General features: G+C 37.2%; 1 protein-coding gene and 1 pseudogene across 1 annotated transcript; both read left to right on the top strand.

Moving 5' to 3' along the window:
* Nucleotides 1–5,192: 5,192 nt before the first annotated feature.
* Nucleotides 5,193–5,609, top strand: LOC148573163 (uncharacterized). Its single transcript, XM_088505694.1, has one exon. It carries the CDS (start codon nucleotides 5,193–5,195, stop codon nucleotides 5,607–5,609), a length of 417 nt encoding a protein of 138 aa, XP_088361820.1.
* Nucleotides 5,610–16,184: 10,575 nt separating this feature from the next.
* LOC148573162 (uncharacterized) lies at nucleotides 16,185–16,886 on the top strand (annotated as a pseudogene).
* The last annotated feature ends 1,699 nt before the right edge of the window (nucleotides 16,887–18,585 follow it).

Below are 18,585 nucleotides of genomic sequence, written 5' to 3'. Positions count from 1 at the left end.
GTCTAATTCTGTTATACTTTTTAAGATTTAAAGTATCCTATTTGAATCCAAAAAAGATTCATTTAATTCAATGTAATCTTGCCGTGAAGTCAATGTTAAATAATTAAGGAAACTTAGTTTTCAGATATAGAAAACTTATATAACCAAACTCTTCGGTTGCCAAGGGAAGTTTCCTGTGATAGAGGTTACGGTTATCCTGTCGTCGTTGCCACTGGCGAACTTTCCAGCGAAGAGTGAGTTCTTGAAGATACTTTTCATGTGCTTAAACTAAGGCCAGTGGCTTGCGTTGATGCATCCACTGCTGATCTTGTGCCTCGCGAGTTTGCACTTCTTCTTTAGGAAAGGACATTAAGATCTGGTGAAACAATGACATTAATTAATTAACATTGACTTTATGGTAGAACTATATTAAAATTAAATAAAATTTTTTTGAATTCAAATAGGACACTTTAAATTTTAGAAACTAAAACAAAATTAAATCCAAACGTAAGAGACTAATTTAATACTTTACTGTTAAATTTTTTTACTCTATCCGTAAGACAAGGTAAGTACTTGTGATTTTGCTCTATAAAATTATTATTATATATACAGCCATAACCATTGAGTAAACAAAATAAAAAATTTGAATTTGCAGTTTCTTCACATCAGCTTTACTTTTTTAATTAACAATAAAAAAAACTTTTATGGCTATATATTATTTTTCTATTCGACATAATTCATTTTTAAAAAATTATTTTTATGGTTTATAATAATAAAAAAAAATATTATTCCTTAATCACTTTTATATCAATTTTTATTGTCCAATCAATTGATCTAACATAATAAATCTATCGCAAAACCAACTTCTAAGTCACATTATTAAGTTTTCTTTTTCTTTTTTTGTGTACTACGGTTAACATGAACCTTTTAGTTTTTTATAAAGGTGAAAATAAGTCTAAGTTTACTATTAAGATTATAATATAATTAGTTGATTTAAATTTGACCTACAATTTAGTATATATATTAAGAATTAAATCTCATTTTGTTATTAAATTTAGTCTTATTTAAAATCTGATAAAAGATATGATATTTTTATTGAAAAATTATTTTATACGATACACCAAATTCAATATTTACAATATACAAAAATATTTAAATAAAATATAAAAATTAAAAAAATTTAACAATTTTTTAATTATAAAGAATTATTCATATATTTATTTATATTTTAATATGCTCATATAATAACTTAACAGATCTATTAAACTTATTTATAAATTTAGGTCTAACTAACGTACTAATAAATTTAAATTTTAAAAAAATATGAGACTGAATTTAGTCTGTAACAAACTAGATTAGACAAAGTTATGTATAGATCAGATTGAACTTCTTAGAAATTGTGATGAGAGAATGTGAGAAAAAGGATGATGTTATTTAGTTCTTTTTAACTTTAAAGGAAGATGAATTAGCGCTCATCACTATTAATTTGTTTAAAGAATTAGCGCTCATTATTATTCTATAGATTTTATTGTTTATATGATTTTGGTAGTATGAAATGCGATTAGATTGTATGGTTGCCTAATATTTCGGTTTAGGATATGAGTTTTAGTGATTAGGGGTAATTTTGTAAGTTTATAATCAATAATTTAATGAATAGTTATTTGGGTTTAGGATTTTGGTGACAGCTAAAGCCTCTGTCGATGAACCTCAATGTCCCTCCACTCTAGGGCTGACAATATATACCTTATCTGCGCGTACTCAGTCCGATCTAACCCAATCGAACAGGGTTGTTTATCCTACCCGTTACAGGTAGGGTAGAGTGCAGGTTTACTTGTGGGTAGGGTGGGGTGCGGGTTTAGGATATACTCTACCCTACCCTACCCTACCCTATCCTACCCGCACCCTTAATATACTATATATTTAAAAATTATATGTATAGTAAAGGAAGTGAGTATTGAAACCACAATTTCTTTCTTGTAAAAGTTCAACATAACTACTAAGCTAATCATTTTAACTACTAATTTATTATGTTATTTAAAGAAGAATGTTGCTAGAACTTAGAGTTAGAAGAAGAAGGACAAGACATTTATCTTTGTTTGTGTTATTTTAATTTTATTAAGAATTTAATGATCATGCTATTTATAATTTTATATTAGATTTTTTTAATATTTTATTGCTTTTAATTTTATTGAACTTAGTTTTTTACTTTCTATTTATTAATTTGTATGAAAGATGGAATGCTTGAATTTTATATTTGTTTGAAAAATTTTAATTTTTCTGCTAGTAGGGTCAAATATGATAGGGTTGAGAATTTTAAAGTGCAAGTAGGATTAGGATTGAGAGATTTTCAATTCGCAAGTAGGATAGAGTTAAATTTTATGTTTTTAACCTGCAGATAGGATTAGATTAAATCCAAACCCTACTCTACCCTATGTTATTATATCCATTGCCAGTCCTACATTCCACTCACACCTATCACTACTTCCCTTTACACTTTAAAACTGCTTTCTATTCTTTACATGATTTATGTCACATGGCCTAATAAAAAGGTCATTCTTTAAAATACTAAGTTTACTTGTAAAATTTTTCTGGCATAATGATAGATTTACAAACTAAGTTTACTTGTAAAATTTTTCTGGCATAATGATAGATTTACAAACTAAAACATTCACAAATATTTTAAAATACTTAATGATATTAATAATTAAAATATCGTAACACCATAATTAATTTTGTGTCACCATTAATTGTTAGATAAAATTTGTCATGACAAGTTCCTGTGCTCACTCTTTTTTATTGAGCAATATTTAGGTACATTTTACAATACAGAATATATATATACAATAAATTATCAAATTGACATGTATGAATGAAAGAATTTTTCTTTTAGTATCATAGAAATTTTCTAAAATGATATTTGTAAGTTGGTTTGCTTGTAAAAATGGACAAGTTGGGTCAATAAAATTATAATTTATTTATAAGGAATAAATTTGGCTTGATCGACTCAAATAACTCGACAATCATATGTTTCAAATTATAATTTTCATGATCCATTTATATTTATGTTTTTTTATTTATTAAATAACTAATATGTTTTTATATAAGTTAATATTTGTCGTTAATGTTAATTTAATTATTTATTATCAATCATTTTCTAATATTTAATATTAATTTACATATATATTAATAGTTTTTTGCCATGTGACACATCAAAGTCATTTTTTAGGGAAGCGGATCTTTCACTAATATTGTTGTCAAGCTTAGCGACCTTATGCTAAAGTCACAGAATACTTTAGCTATTTCAATACAAATGTCACAAGCTAGTTTAACTAATTCCAGTTAACAGCTAACAAAAAAAAATATTACAATGGTAAAAAGATGACAACTGAATAACATATTTTAGAATGATAACAATTTGTTAAATAGTTCTTAAAATAGTAGTATGTCTGTTACGACCCAGCCCAGCTCGCACGCTGGCTGACCCGGCCCGAGAACATTCCGACCCGCTCGGTTGGGTTAACGCACATGATCTGTCCAGTCTGTGACCCAGACACGCACCCCCGCTACCAGCTGCATGACAGTTGTGGGGAAGGAAACTTCCAGGAAGGAGGCCTCCCTGTGTGGGGCCCGCCCTACTGACAGGATATATAAGGGGAGGGTCCTACCCCTCCCCCAAGGTATGTCATCATATCACTTACTCCCATACCACCTGCAAATTTTTTGACTTGAGTGTTGGAGTGTCCTTGCAGGTGGCACCCCCTCGCCTCACGAAGAGCTCAGAAAGTCGGCTGCCCCCGCCTTTCACGCCACAGATCCAGATTGTGGCTAGCACCCATCTTCACACCCAGCAAACACCTCCGAACCGTCCGGTAACCGACCAACCGACCATTGGCGCCGTCTGTGGGGACTGGCCGATATGGACTTTATTTTGGGTCCAGTAGAGGCGAACAACGAAGGCGGGCCCTGTGGGGAGGGGATGGACCCTAGAAGCGGTAGGGTAGCCACAGGGGCTCCCTCTCGCGAGTGCACTAGATCTCCTCGCGGCAACCCGAGAGACGACCCTAACAGGTAGTGACAGGGCCATAATAATACAAGAACTGCGCCACAGAGTGCAAAACCTAGAACGGGAAGTGGCTGGCAAAGAGCACCAACAACTGACTCCGAGTCAAGACCGTTCCCGGTCTCCTCAAAGGAGAGAGAGAGGTCTCCGAAGAAGTCGTTCCGGGCGCACCCCGAGCCACCGATCAGGGTCAGAGAGCCAGGAAAGTAGGAAAGTGCCCAGAAGACGGAGAGATCCCGTGATTTACTCCAGATCAACGTCAAGAGATACCGTAAAGGAAGACCAAGAGGGCAGCAGAGAAAGACCAAGGGGAAGCCAACCACATCAAGAAGACAACAGAGAGAGGTCAAGGAGAAGCCGACCGCACAGAGAAGACAGTAGAGAAAGACCGAGGAGAAGGCGACAACTAGTGGTCATGGAGGCAACCCCTTTCCACCATTCGATCCTGAAGTCCGGCTACCGAAGCACTTCGATAAGCCAACGGACATGAAGTATGATGGGACCCCCAGGAACACCTAACGGCCTTTGAGGCCAAGATGAACCTGGAAGGGGTGGGTGATGAAGTAAGATGTCGCGCTTTCCCGATAACCTTAGTGGGACCGGAAATTCGGTGGTTCAACGCCCTAACCCAAGGCTCGGTGACGACCTTTGGGGACATCGCCCGCGCCTTCCTAGCCCAGTTCACTACACGTATCGTAAAGGCAAAGCATCCGATCAACCTGCAAGGGGTAACCAAGAGAGTTGGCGAACCGCTAGGAAGTACCTAGACAGGTTCAATGACGAGTGCTTGGAAATTGACGGCCTAACCGATTCGGTGGCCAGCTTATGCCTGACGAATGGATTATTAAACGAGGACTTCAGGAAGCATCTTACCACCAAGCCCGTATGGACTATGCAAGAGATCCAAAACGTGGCTCGGGAGTATATCAATGATAAAGAGGTCAGCAAGGTCGTGGCGGCCAATAAGCGGCAGCCTGCCTACAGTCAAGCTCGACAACCCGGTAGCGGAGAAAGGCCAAAGGAGCACTCCAAGGACGGAGCTTCAGCCAAGCAGAATACGAGGCCTTGCTGGGCAGATTAGTTTTGGCAAAAGAGGTCAGGGCAACCAGAATTGAAGTGTGCAGCGACTCCCAGGTCGTCACATCACAGATTAATGGGGGCATACCAAGCCAGAGATTCCCTATTGCAGAAATATCTGGCGAGAGTCAGAAAACTAAGTGAGGAGTTTGACGAGATAATGGTGCATCACGTACCAAGAGAAAGGAACACCCGAGCGGACCTCTTATCAAAGCTAGCAAGCACCAAACCAGGAACCGGGAACCGATCTCTGATACAAGGCTTAGTAAAGGAACCGACGGTGACCCTGCACGTGGCGCAGGCAACCGACCCTCCATCCTGGATGAACCTAATCATGGATTTCTTGGAAAAGGGAGTACTCCCCGAGGACGACAAAGTGGCAAAGGCGTTAAGAAGAGAAGCGGCCAATTATGCGGTAATACAAGGCCAGTTGTTCAAGAAAGGGCCCAGCCAACCCCTGTTGAAGTGCCTACGCCCCGACCAAACAGACTAGTACTAAGCGAGGTCCACGAGGGATGTTGCGACCACCACATTGGTGGAAAGTCCTTGGCCAGAAAGCTTGTCCGGGCTGGTTATTATTGGCTCTCAATGATGGCGGTCTCGAAAGAATTTGTGAAGAAGTGCAAAAGCTGCCAGGAAAACGCTAACTTTCATAGGGCCCCGGCAGCCAAGCTAAGCCTGTTAACAGCTTCGCGGCCATTTTCGCAATGGAGAATCGACCTGCTGGGGCCTTTTCCGGTTGGACCAAGGCAGGTCAAATATATAGTCGTAGCCATTGACTATTACACAAAGTGGGTAGAGGTGGAGCCGATGGCCAGCATTTTCTCGGTCAACTGTCGGAAGTTCATGTGGAGACAAGTGATAGCCAAGTTTGGAATACTAGAAGTCGTCATCTCGGACAACGGGACGCAGTTTGCTGACAAAAGTTTGGAGAATTTCTGGCCGGCCTGGGCATAAAGCAAAAGTTCTCGTCTGTGGAGCATCCCCAAACCAACGGCCAAGTGGAAGTGGCAAATAAGGTCAACCTGCAAGGCCTCAAAAAACGACTTGATAAGAAGAAGGGAGCATGGGTTGACGAGTTGGCCTCAGTCCTCTGGTCTTACCGCACAACTCAGCAGTCGTCTATTGGGGAAACGCCCTTCCGGCTCACCTATGGGGTAGATGCAATAATACCCGTAGAAATCGGTGAGCCGAGTCTACGACTACTTCTAGGAAGAGTCGAAGAGGCCGTAGAATAAGACTTGGTGGATGAAGCCAGAGAGATGACCCACTTGTCGGAGACAGCACTCAAACAAATAATGGCCCTCTGCTATAACGCCAAGGTACTCAAGAGAGAATTTGAACGGGACGACCTGGTCCTACGGCGCAACGACATAGGACTACCGACTCCGGGTGAAGGAAAGTTGGCGGCAAACTGAGAAGGCCCATACAGGGTGAAGAAGGTCCTTGGCAATGGCGCCTACAAGTTAGAGCGGTTGGACGGCAAGGAAGTTTCGAGGACCTGGAATGCAGGCAACTTAAGGAGATTCTATTCCTAGTAAGCAAGAAGCGTCAACCAGGCAGATGGCCTGCCACTATAGATGGTTTAGTAAGACACGTGTTATTTTGTGTTGAATTATTTGCCCTTGTCATATATTTACTATTACCTTGTCTTTGAACCATTTACCTATACTATTCATCTACTGTTTGTTGTTTTTTTTTTTGCGTTGAGCATTACTAGTTGAATCGTTAAATGATGAAACAGTATGCCGGGATTGATCACCCTGGAAACCACCAAAGAAAAGAATGTCACCATGCGCGGTTACTAAAATAATAAAAGCCACGGTCTGGCTTCACCAATTACCAGCAAAACGGTAAGCAAATGTAAACAAATAGCCGACTACGATCACAACAGTAAAGAGGAAATAAAGTAAAAGGATTACCGATGAAGCGAGAAAAGAAGAAGTTCGTTACATGCCGACCAAACGGCAAACGTATTTGTTAAAACTACGAAATTTCTAAATCCAGAAAAGTTTACAGTCTACAAAGCTAAAAGATATAAGTTACTTCTTCGGCATGTCAACAATCTTGCCATCCCTAATAGTTTTGAAAATGCCAACAGCCGAGGTATCAAAATCGGGAGCCAGTAGCTTCACTTGAGCCTTGAGGGCCTCCTCGGTCATCATGATGGCACTCTTGCCCTGCTTCACGGTGTCTTTATACTTCTTCTTAAACTCAGCAGCTTCACCCTGAGCCTTGGCCGACGAGAGTGCCTCATCGCGTTCCTTCTCCAGCATGGCCACCCGACCTTGAGCAGTATTAAGCTGACTTTCCAGGGTAAGCTCTTGCTCGGTAAGACGTGCCACCAAAGCGTCAGCGGCCTGGACCTTTTCCTTAGCAGTTTTGACTTCCTCCTCAGCAACCTTGACTTTCTCCTCGGCCGTCTTGGCCTTCTCCTCAGCAGCAGCGAGTTGCTCCTAAAGCAACTTTACCTCATCCCTGTACCTGGCGTTAGCTTTGATAGAGGAGTCAAGCTTCACTTTCAAGGATCGCGTTCCCGCCAGAGTGGATTCCGCCTTTTTCGGTATCGAGGCTCCTCGAAGCAAAGTGCGGTACATCCATCTCGCTTGTGAAGCAAGATCCCCACCGTAGAAGAAGTCCTCCGTGCTGGGAAGCAGCTGGGAATCAATAAAGTTTCCGACATCAAAGTTCTTCTTCATAACGGTGAGAACCCCCTCCAGACTGGAAGACGGCCTCTTCTTCCTTGGATTGTCAACCAACACCTCAATTTCAGGACTAGAATACGACTTCCTTTTTCTCGGATTGTCACCCTCCTCCTCAGCCCCCGGATCCCCCTCTGGTCGGGGTCCCGAACCAGCCCCCGCCTCCTGCTGAAGACCCGAAGCGGCGCTGGTTCCTGGCCCCTCCCCCTGGGTAGGCTGGGACTGGGCATCAGGCTCAATGACATCGTCAGCCGGCACTTCCTGAGCAGGGGTAGTGGAATCGTCATCACTTCCATCAGCCAAGAAAGTGTTGAACAAAGCATCAAGTCCTGTTACCTCGGCTGACATTGACACTGCAACAAGATACGGAAACATGTTAGTCGTCAAATCGTCAGATAAATAAAAACAAAGGTAAACACAGAAAATCACCAGACGGCTACTCACATATATAATTCCTAGCCATGTTCCGATCACCCATAAGGAGATGGGGGTTAACAAGATTCTTCCCAAAAACAGCCAACAATACGTCGGCAACCATCTTATTCTCCGGAGATAATCCCTTATACGTTATTTTGGTAAAGGCGTTGGCCCCCGCCCCAAAACTCCAATAAGTCGGTATGCGACGTTCCCCTTCTAACGTCAACCAAAAGGGGTTCCGACCTTCCGCAGGATGAACTTTAAAATACTTATCCTTAAAACCATGATAAGAATCTTCGAATACGCCGAAGATTCTCTGGCCTTGGGCCGCCCGGAAGGACATGAAGCCCTTTTTAGCTTTCCCCTCTTTCGAAGGATTTGTTAGAGTGAAAAGAAAAAGAAACACTTCAACGGAGACCGGAAGCTCAAGATACTCGCACACCATCTCGAAACAGCGGATTGAGGCCCAACTGTTCGGATGCAATTGGGACGGCGCCACGTCACAGCGGTTAAGTAGCGCCATTTGAAAATGGGAGAAGGGGAGGCGAACTCCCAAGCGAGTGAACATGGCCTTATACAACCACATCCAGTCAGGGACCTGGGGAGCGTGTAGATTCAGTTGGAATATTCGTTTGTAGTCGGCAGGAATGAAAGCCGCATAATTAGACTCCTCGTCAGTTCCTCCACAAAGGTAATCGGCCCGTCGGAACTCGTCAAGTTCCTCCAGGCACATTTGATTAGGGGTTTCCTTCACATCTGAAGTCACCCATGCATAGCGGTCATAGGGCGCCGGTCTCACGACCCTCATGACGGGATGCTGGACCATACCTACAGTGGGGGCACCACCCAATATCAGTCTAAGAGGCCGGGAAGCCGATACTACTACCATAAAATAATAACTCCCCTATTCAACTACTATAATAAAACAGGGTATAAATCGACAGCTAAGACCAAGGCCAGGAAAACAAAATCCTAGAATGGTAACCCCCCTACAGTATCTACCTAATGTTAAAACGCCAACAAACATGCAATTCATATCAAGAGTACAATGCACATGCAAAGGCCAGAATTACTAACAACAAAGATAAACAACGCCATATCAAAACCAGGAAAAGAAACAGGATAGTGATGATGATAGAAGGAAATCGAAGAATTGAGAAAGGTCTGGGAAAGCAGAGGCTCGCAACAAAGATGTTTGAAAGAAAGAGAAGAAAGCAAATGAGACACAATGGCAGTGCAACAAAACTAAGGCGAAACCAAATGGAAAACTGAAAAAGAAACCAACTCTGGGAAGCGTAAAGGGCAGGGGCAGAATAGTCTTTTCTTGCGGGTTTTGAATCATCCATTAAGAGCATTAAATTCTCGGCGCGAAGAATGAGGCGACGAAAAAAGCTCCCTAGTAGCGAACAAGCCCACACGCACGCAGAAGGCGCGTCCTTACCACGGACAACCGACTAGGCAACTACGCGCGAAGGAGAAAGAAGAACACGCTACCAATAGCGCTCACGACCATAGCTGGCGTGTTGGGGGCACTATTACGGTCCAGCTCAACTGGCACGCTGGCTGACCTGGCTTGAGAACATTCCGACCCGCTCGGTCGGGTTAACGCACATGACTCGTCCAGTCTGCGACCCAGACACGCACCCCCGCTACCAGCTGCATGACAGCTGTGGGGAAGGAAACTTCCAGGAAGGAGGCCTCCCTGTGTGGGGCTCGCCCTACTAATAGGATATATAAGGGGAGGGTCCTACCCCTCCCCCGATGTACTTCATCATATCACTTACTCCCATACCACCTGCACATTTTCTGACTTGAGCATTGGAGTGTCCTTACAGGTGGCATCCCCCTCACCTCACGAAGAGCTCGGGAAGTCGGTTGCCCCCGCCTTTCACGCCCCAGACCCAGATTGAGGCTAGCACCCATCTTTACACCCAGCAAACACCTCCGAACCGTCCGGTAACCGACCAACAGAACAATTTCAATTAAAAAAACAAATAAAATGATAAAATTGGTTTAATAATCCAATGCCCCAATAAACTTGATGAGTTTATACTTTATATTATGTACTTTTTTTTTAGATTTGTTAACTAATTTATTAAACTTTAGATAGTTTATTATCAAAATACATGTATGTACGATAAATATTTTTTATTTGTACTCTATGGATATCAGGTAAAAAAATTTGTTAAAATGACGCAATAATTAAAATAAAAAACGAAACGATCGATTTAACTCGTTAGTTCATATGAGTGGAGTTAATTCTATGTTTCATTAACTTGTTTCAAAATATGGGTTAGTCCTTTTTTCAATTTGTATTTGCTGCTAGTGATGAGTTGATTCAAATTCATCTTACTTATTTATTTGACAGCTATTATATGTATAGCTATAGATATCTTAGCAAATAAAAAAAAATAAAAATGTTTAAAACAAAATTTAATTATTTTTCTTTCTCTTAACGTAAATTCTTTGAAGTTTGAGAGAAATAAAAAATAAATATTAATGTTTCCGTATAGGTATGGACAATGTACATTTTTAAACCTCGATCAAATTTTAAATTTTGGGTAAAGTATTAAATTGGTTCCTTATATTTGGTTCTAATCCAGTTTTAGTTTCTAAAATTTAAAGTATCCTATTTGAATTAAAAAAATATTCATTTAGTTCAATGTAGTCCTGTCGTAAAGTCAACGTTAAATAATTAATGAAACTCAATTTTTAGATATAGAAAATTTGTATAACCAAACTCTTCGGTTGCTAAGAGCAGTTTCCTGCGATAGAGGTGACGTCGTTGCCACTGACGACCTTTCCCGTGAAAAGTGAGTTCTTGAAGATGTTCTTCATTTGCTTGAATTAAGGCCAGTGGTTTGTTGTTTCTCGAATTTATACTTCTTTTTCAGGAAAGGATATTAAGGTCTGGTGAAACAGTGATATTAATTATTTACCATTGATTTTATAGTAGAATTATATTGAAATTAAATGAAACTTTTTTAGATTTAAATAGAATACTTTAAATTTTAAAAATCAAAACAAAATTACACCGGACCAATTTAATACTTTACCGTTAAATTTTTTACTCTATCCGTAAAATAAGGTAAGTATTTGTGATTTTGCTCTATAAAATCATTATTATATATACAGCCATAACCGTTGGTAAACAAAACAAAAGATTTTGAATTTGCAATTTCTTCACATCAACTTTACTTTCTTGATTAATAAAAAATTTTTATAACTATATTTACTTTCTATTCGACATAATTCATCTCTAAAAAATTATATTCATAGTCTATAATAATAAAAAAAATATTATTCCTTAATCACATTTATATCAACTTTCATTGTCCAATCAATTGATGTAACATAATAAATCTACCACAAAACTAACCTCTAAATCACATATTATTAAATTTTCTTTTTCTTTTTTTGCACATTACGATCAACATGAACTTCTTGATTTTTTATAGAGGTGAAAATAAGTTCAGGCTCACTAATAAGATTCTAATATAGATAGTTAATTTAAATTTGACCTATATATATATATATTAAAAAATTATTTTTATACGATACACCAAATTCAATATTTACTATATACAAAAGTATTTAAATCAAATATAAAATTAAAAAATTTAACAACTTTTTAATTATAAAAAATTTATTTATATATTTATTTATATTTTAATATGTTCATATAATAACTTGACAGGTCTATTAAATTTATTTATAAATTTGGGTCTAACTAACATACTAATAAATTTAAATTTAAAAAAATTCTAAGACTGATCTTAGTCTACAACAAACTAGATCAGACAAAATTATATACAGATCAGATTGAACTTCTTAGAGGTTGCTTTACTTATTTTCAATTTCTAATTCCTTGATATAATTTGTAATATTAATTGAAACCCACCATTGAAGACAGAAAAATTTAAATACTTACAAAAAACTTTTTCTTCAATTTTTATAACAAGTAAATTATTAGATCAAATTGTTCCTCACATATGCAAATTCATAAAGAAGATAATGAAAATGTTTAGATATAATTGCTATTCTATGTAAAAATCTAACCAATTGGTATAAATCTTTGTGTCACCAGGTAAAAAAGGATGAAGATTGTGATACAAGAGAATGTGAGAAGAAGGATATCGCTATTTAGTTCTTTTTAACTTTAAAGGAAGATGAATTAGCGCTCATCACTATTAATTTGTTTAAGGAATTTTTTTAAAATATTTGTTTTTTTTTTTTAGTATTCTATAGATTTTATTGTTTATTTATTTATTTATTTTTATTTTTTAGTTACGGATGCTCCTTGTATCATTGGTATGTCAATAAAAACTAATGTATTAGATAATTGACAGATTTACAAGATCACAATGCATAATCAATATTACCCATTGATACAAATATAGTTAAATTAGTTATTAAGAACAATATATAATTTATATGTTTATAAATGTAAACATATATGAATAATTATTAACAAAAGTAACTTGTGTTTGTCTTATATACATCATCTCCTATTTGAATAATTATTTAAAAGAAAAGTTATTAATGCATCTAATTAATATGGTTAAATTCTTTTTTTGTCTTATGAAAATTTAATTAAAAGTTAGAATAAATTTATCTTTTACAAAAGACTAAACTATGTTTATCTTATTCTTTTTTTTTCATGTATGTAACTTTTATTATATTCTAGAATAGTTCTTTAACAAATTTAATATCCTATCAAATTAAAGTAAAAGATAAACAATTATGTATATAGTTTTGTTAAATTGTGTGAGAAGTTATTAATCATCTACCATCCAATTTTCAAATAAATAAATAAATAATTACTGCTTTCATCAAGATTCGTTACTACATAATTAACTTTTATTAACATTTAAAAAATGTTATCAAATCATATTAAAATACTATCTATATATATTAATAATATGTTAACAAATATTAAATATATTCTATATTATTAAATAATTTTATTAATATTTTTCTAAAAATTTAATAATATTAAGTAAAAATATTACAATAGATCTTCTATAGTAATATTATGAGAAATGTTACAATAGACCTTTCTTAGTAGCACTTAAAGAAATGTTACAATAAATATTTTATAACACTTAAAAAAATATTACCATAAATATTTTTTGTAACACTTAAAAAATATTATAATAAATATTTTATGTAACACTTAAAAAAATATCACCATAGATGAAAAACAGGATAATAGAAGATGATTAATTTAATTCAAACTTAAATTTGATTTCTTTAAATGATACTTTCCAAAAATTATCCTTATACATGAATAACTTAATATTTTATATTAAAAATTATATTATCAAAAAAATCGATAGATCTTTTTTTTTTAATCAGAAAGATATAAAGTTTAAAATATTTATTAATATATATTTTTAAATAATATTTAACCTTTATTTTGTACCGAATTTATTTAAGGTTTTTTTTTTCCACATTTAAGCTTTATTATATTATCGTTATATTGTATAAGTATAAAAAGATGGAAACTAAATTTTTATCTTTAATTTTTATTATTATTAGAAATTTTTGGAATCAAGTTTTTTGGATTCTTGGCCTATAATTTCTTTTTTTTTTTGAAGTTTGAGAGAAATAAAATTTAATATTAATCATAAATGTGAATGACCAACTACAATATCAGTCACTTTGCAATGCAAAAGCAACATTATAAAATAATTCATACTAAAAATTACATGCATAATTTATGATGTACACAATGACATGACATGATACAAAATATACACATATATAGAAACACAAATTTTAAATTTTTATAAGACATATAAACATGATATATATTAATTATTTAATTTTATTTGGTAATTAGATACCAAATTTTTAGGCATCATAATAAATATTTTTAACATTTATGATACAAATAAAAAAAAGACGATCGAATAGAATAATTTAATTTAAAACTTATCTTTCTAGTTAGTATTGTAACACTCTACCACACAGAGTTTTACACCTAGGATGTAAAACAGAGGTGGTGTGGTATTACGACCTCTAAAATAAAATATATATAATAATATATAACAAATGTTATAGTATACTAGGAGTTTTGAAAAATGGGTAAAGCAAAATTCGTAAAATAAAAACGCAACACTCCGGAAACGGAATTACTTGCGTGCTAAAAAAACTAAGGGTTAGAGTTATGAATAAGCAAAAAAGTGAATAGAAGCCAAGAATACAGTGAAACTAGTTCCTGACTCAGCCTGCGAAGCCAAGGCTGGCCGGAGAATATATACATATATATACATAAGTATCCCAAATACCCAAAATATAGAAATAAAATCCTAACTCTCCTGTAAGCTCTAAGAGGAACAAAATAATCAAGTTTCTTGGAGAAAAAGCTAAGTAATTAAGTACAAATATACATAAGCTGATAAACCAAAATATCCCGGGGACTACTCCGCTTTAGGAATCCAGACGCTTAGCGAGGAACCTCTCGACCTGCATCTGAAAACAACAACACAGTATGGGGTGAGAACCGGAGGTTCTCATCATGGTAAAGGTGCCACGCGTATAATAAATAAGATCCTTGGAATGCCAAAGGCAATCCTAGAACTCCGTTATACAATTATAAAACTTAATTTCTAAGCAGAAGCCATAAATAGGGGTAGGTAATCTAAGCATTCCTAAATTTTACTCACTTTCAAACCTAATCTAAACACCAACCCACTTCACCCTTCCTCCTTTCTTCCGTCATCCATAATTCAGCAGAGACAAGCAGTCAAACAAGTTCACGCACAAGTAATAAGCAGATAGTGCAAGTAGCAAGTATAACAGGTAGCAGGATGTATATATTCAGTTAGGCAATTTCAGATAATACATAGCAATCAAAACAAATAAATGCACATGATGCATGCCTGCCCTATGGCTGATGAGGCTCATCTGTCGGTTATCCAGCCAACCCGACAAGTCCGAAAACCTTAGACTATCCCCCGTCGCGTATCCCCAAGAATCTATGCATAGATTTCACATTCATTTATCATTCAAATCACTCAATGGGGGCTATCCATACCCGGGAATTTATATGTGTCCGATCACCCTTACAACGTAGGGTCAACAGAGTATCGAGTTTTAACCTGGAACACGTGGTGGCAAGCCACGGTTCTTACCCAGGAAAACTCGTATCTCAGATATTATCATTCATAAGCCATTTCATTTTCATAATCATTATATAATCATTTATCAAAGCCATGGCATCATACCTCATTTAACATTCTCATCTCCTTCATATAACTCATCAATTTACCTCTTACTTCATTCCCAAGTTATCCCAAATTCCTACCTTCTGCTATTTACTAAGCCTAATAGTAGAATCTAGGGTTAATAGGGCAAAAATAGGGGTTTAGGGTTTCAAATTCATGTTTGGAACAGAAAAACACAGGTGCTGTAAAACAGGGTGTGTGCGTACGCACACACCTGTGCGTGCACACAACTAAAAAAGAAAGCAGAACGTGTGCGTGCGCACGTATGCGTGCGTGCACACACATCACCTGGTGTGCATGCACCCCACCTGTGCTAGTGCCACCAACAGAAGGCCTAACCTAGTGTGTGCGTGCGCATAAGAGCGTGCATACGCACAGGTAGATTTTTGCTTCTGTTGGGTGCGTGCGCACAGCTGTGTGCGTGGGCACACATCAGAAATCTGGTTCTGCTGCAACATTCAGAATTTCAGTTTTTTGCACCAAATTTTCGGCGTCCATATGGTATCAGAGTAGTTCGTTCCTATAGAGCTTGAGGGACGAACTGACGATGCTTCTAGGCATACTCTGGGTGTCTATACATGCTATTTAGGGTATCTAACTGATATATGTGGCATGAATGCTCATGAGCATGCATCTGGGACTTTGAAATACTAGACATGAGATATAGAGACTGATCACCTTGATATCACTTACTTGTTTGGTATAAACAGGAACCAAATGGCGTCTCGTGGGTGCAGTTGTGAGTGCAATCGAGGTCGAGGACGGAGGGTTAATAAGGTAACCATACCGATAGATAGTTTGATCGATATCGTGACTGCAATGATGAGTGTTGTTGCTGCCATTGGTGTTGTTGCTGCTGCGACCATTCGAGTGATGGATGGGATGGAACCACAAGCTGGAACTAGCAACGATAGTGATAATGAATATGAAGGTAGATATAATGTTCCGAATACAGGGGTACCAGTGGGTTATCCGGAGCATGTTAACACGGGTCAGGCAATGGGAAAAAGCTCAAGGAGGACTGAGGTAGCAAGGAATAATCGTCGGGAACCCTTCACAAAGAAAAAGGGACATATTACACCTAGGAGCCAAAATTTCAAAAGAAAATCATTTGTCGCTTTACATTCCTAGCACCGGAACAATGACCAAAGGAACGACAACCGTCCAGATCCGAATTCAGAAGGGCAAACTAGTACTCAACCGGATGACTTAAGGTGCGCAAGATGCAAGAAGTACCATCCAAGCAGACCATGCAAGGCCGGATTAGGCGTATGTTACAAGTGCGGGAAGCCGGGGCATATAGCTCGAGATTGTCCACACAGGAAACGCTGGAATGCAGCTGAATCTGATTCTCAGACCCGAGGTAACCATGAACTAGCAATTGAGTTTTTAGCTACCTTGCATATCATTAATATGTAATATCCATTGGTGAAGCATGACAAGTTTTGATGATCGTGGAGTCCGAGCCGATGGTTAGTCAAAGACTATTAGTTGTTAAGATGGAGCGATACTTAGCTAACTTAGATGAGTGACTAGGTTTTTAAAGGATGAGAATCAGAATGACGCAGTGGAAGTAGGGTGGATTATACCTAAGGAATTGGAACTGTCAAGAGCTATACGGAGTTACCATTTGAAATCCAGTAATGTTAAGACTTTGAGGAAGAGGAATTGAGCGGATTCAACCTTTAGTTGCTAATTAATTAAGAGACGAGTCAAGGTAAGACCAAATCCCTATACGAGAGAATTCTCGAGACCGTTTTTGAAGATGTACCAGAATTTTCACCATAGGGAGAACATGAGTTTACGATAGACTTAGTGCCGAAAGCCGGATCAGTGTTGATTGCATCACAAGTGAACATTATAATCAGTAAAACTCAGGACCGAGTTAGAGGGAGTACTGGAAGAGAGAATCGTCCAACTAAGTGTTTCTTTGCGAGAGCGTGCCAACTAATCTTCACGACTTAATCTATCCTTTCTCTTATAGCTTACATTGAAAGCTCTATCTTGAATCTTCTCTTGTAAAAGCCCAACTCATCGTTCTTTTTGTTCCTTACTCGTATAAAGCTTGTCTCTTTTGAATTAAGCCTGAACTCATCCTAATATAATCACATAATCCTTGAATCCTGGAAACCTGCGGTGCGTGGAGTTGCTCTCTTGTGGAAACTTGCATTCCTTTAAAGCCAACTAGAACCTATTCAATTCGACATGTCTTATTCTTTCCATTCAATCTTGATGTGAACTTCTTCCCTGAGATGCGACTAGATTTCACTTCTTGTGCATTCCATTAGTTCTGTACAACTCTAGTTAACTGTATGCAAGACTTTCTTTTTGAATTCTCGTGAACACCGTTCGTGTTACTCATTTGTCCCTTTGAACATAACATTTCTTGGAGAAAATAAACTTGTATTGGATTTTATGTCACGCATAATTCTTAGATGCAATTATTAGAGTGTCAATCCTTTAAAACAAGACTATTGAAACATGAAAATAAACCAGCGACATTACTAGGGAATTTAAAACCTTAATCCTTGCCGATCGTATCGCTCGTGACTAAATAGATGCAATGAGGTGCACCATGTGATTGAAATACTAGAATACGATGGAAGCCTTCGAGCCATGGAAAGAAGATTGATCCTTCTGTCAATATTCGTATCGCTTAGGCCTAATGAACCATTTAGGAAATGACTACGATGTATTATTGGAGGACTTAAGATGCGTGCTGATCCAACACCGTGAGGTTGTGGTAGACGCGCTAAGCAAAAAGTTTCTAAGAGATTCTTGGACGATAAATCCAAAAGGAGAAAATGTTAGATGAGTTAAAGTTCTAAGTTGAAAGAGTGAGAGTGCGATTGGAAGTGTCGGTCTAAATCTATTGTTATGTTACAACGTGGCATCGATGAAGTAAGGGACGCATAACGAGACAATAAGGAGCCGCCAAAGATGTCAAAGTCTGGTAAACAAAAGGGAATTAAGAAAAAATTTATATGTCCAATGCCGAAATAAAGATCGTAGAGTCAAGGACTGAGGGAGCGCAAAAATGGTGATAAGGAGCTACTAAGAGTATCGAAGCCTGTTGAATAAAAAAGATACCAAGAGAGAGTTATGTGTCGAAATCGAA

The sequence above is a fragment of the Arachis ipaensis genome, chromosome B2 (assembly GCF_059453495.1).
Source record: "Arachis ipaensis isolate K30076 ecotype BB chromosome B2, ASM5945349v1, whole genome shotgun sequence".
NCBI classification, from domain to species: Eukaryota; Viridiplantae; Streptophyta; class Magnoliopsida; order Fabales; family Fabaceae; genus Arachis; species Arachis ipaensis.
Note: the sequence above shows the minus strand (reverse complement) of the source record. Positions and strands in the feature narration are given on the sequence as shown.

Coding starts and splice junctions, on each gene's coding strand:
- LOC148573163 (XM_088505694.1), top strand. CDS start 5,193: ATGGGGGCATACCAAGCCAGAGATTCCCTATTGCAGAAATATCTGGCG.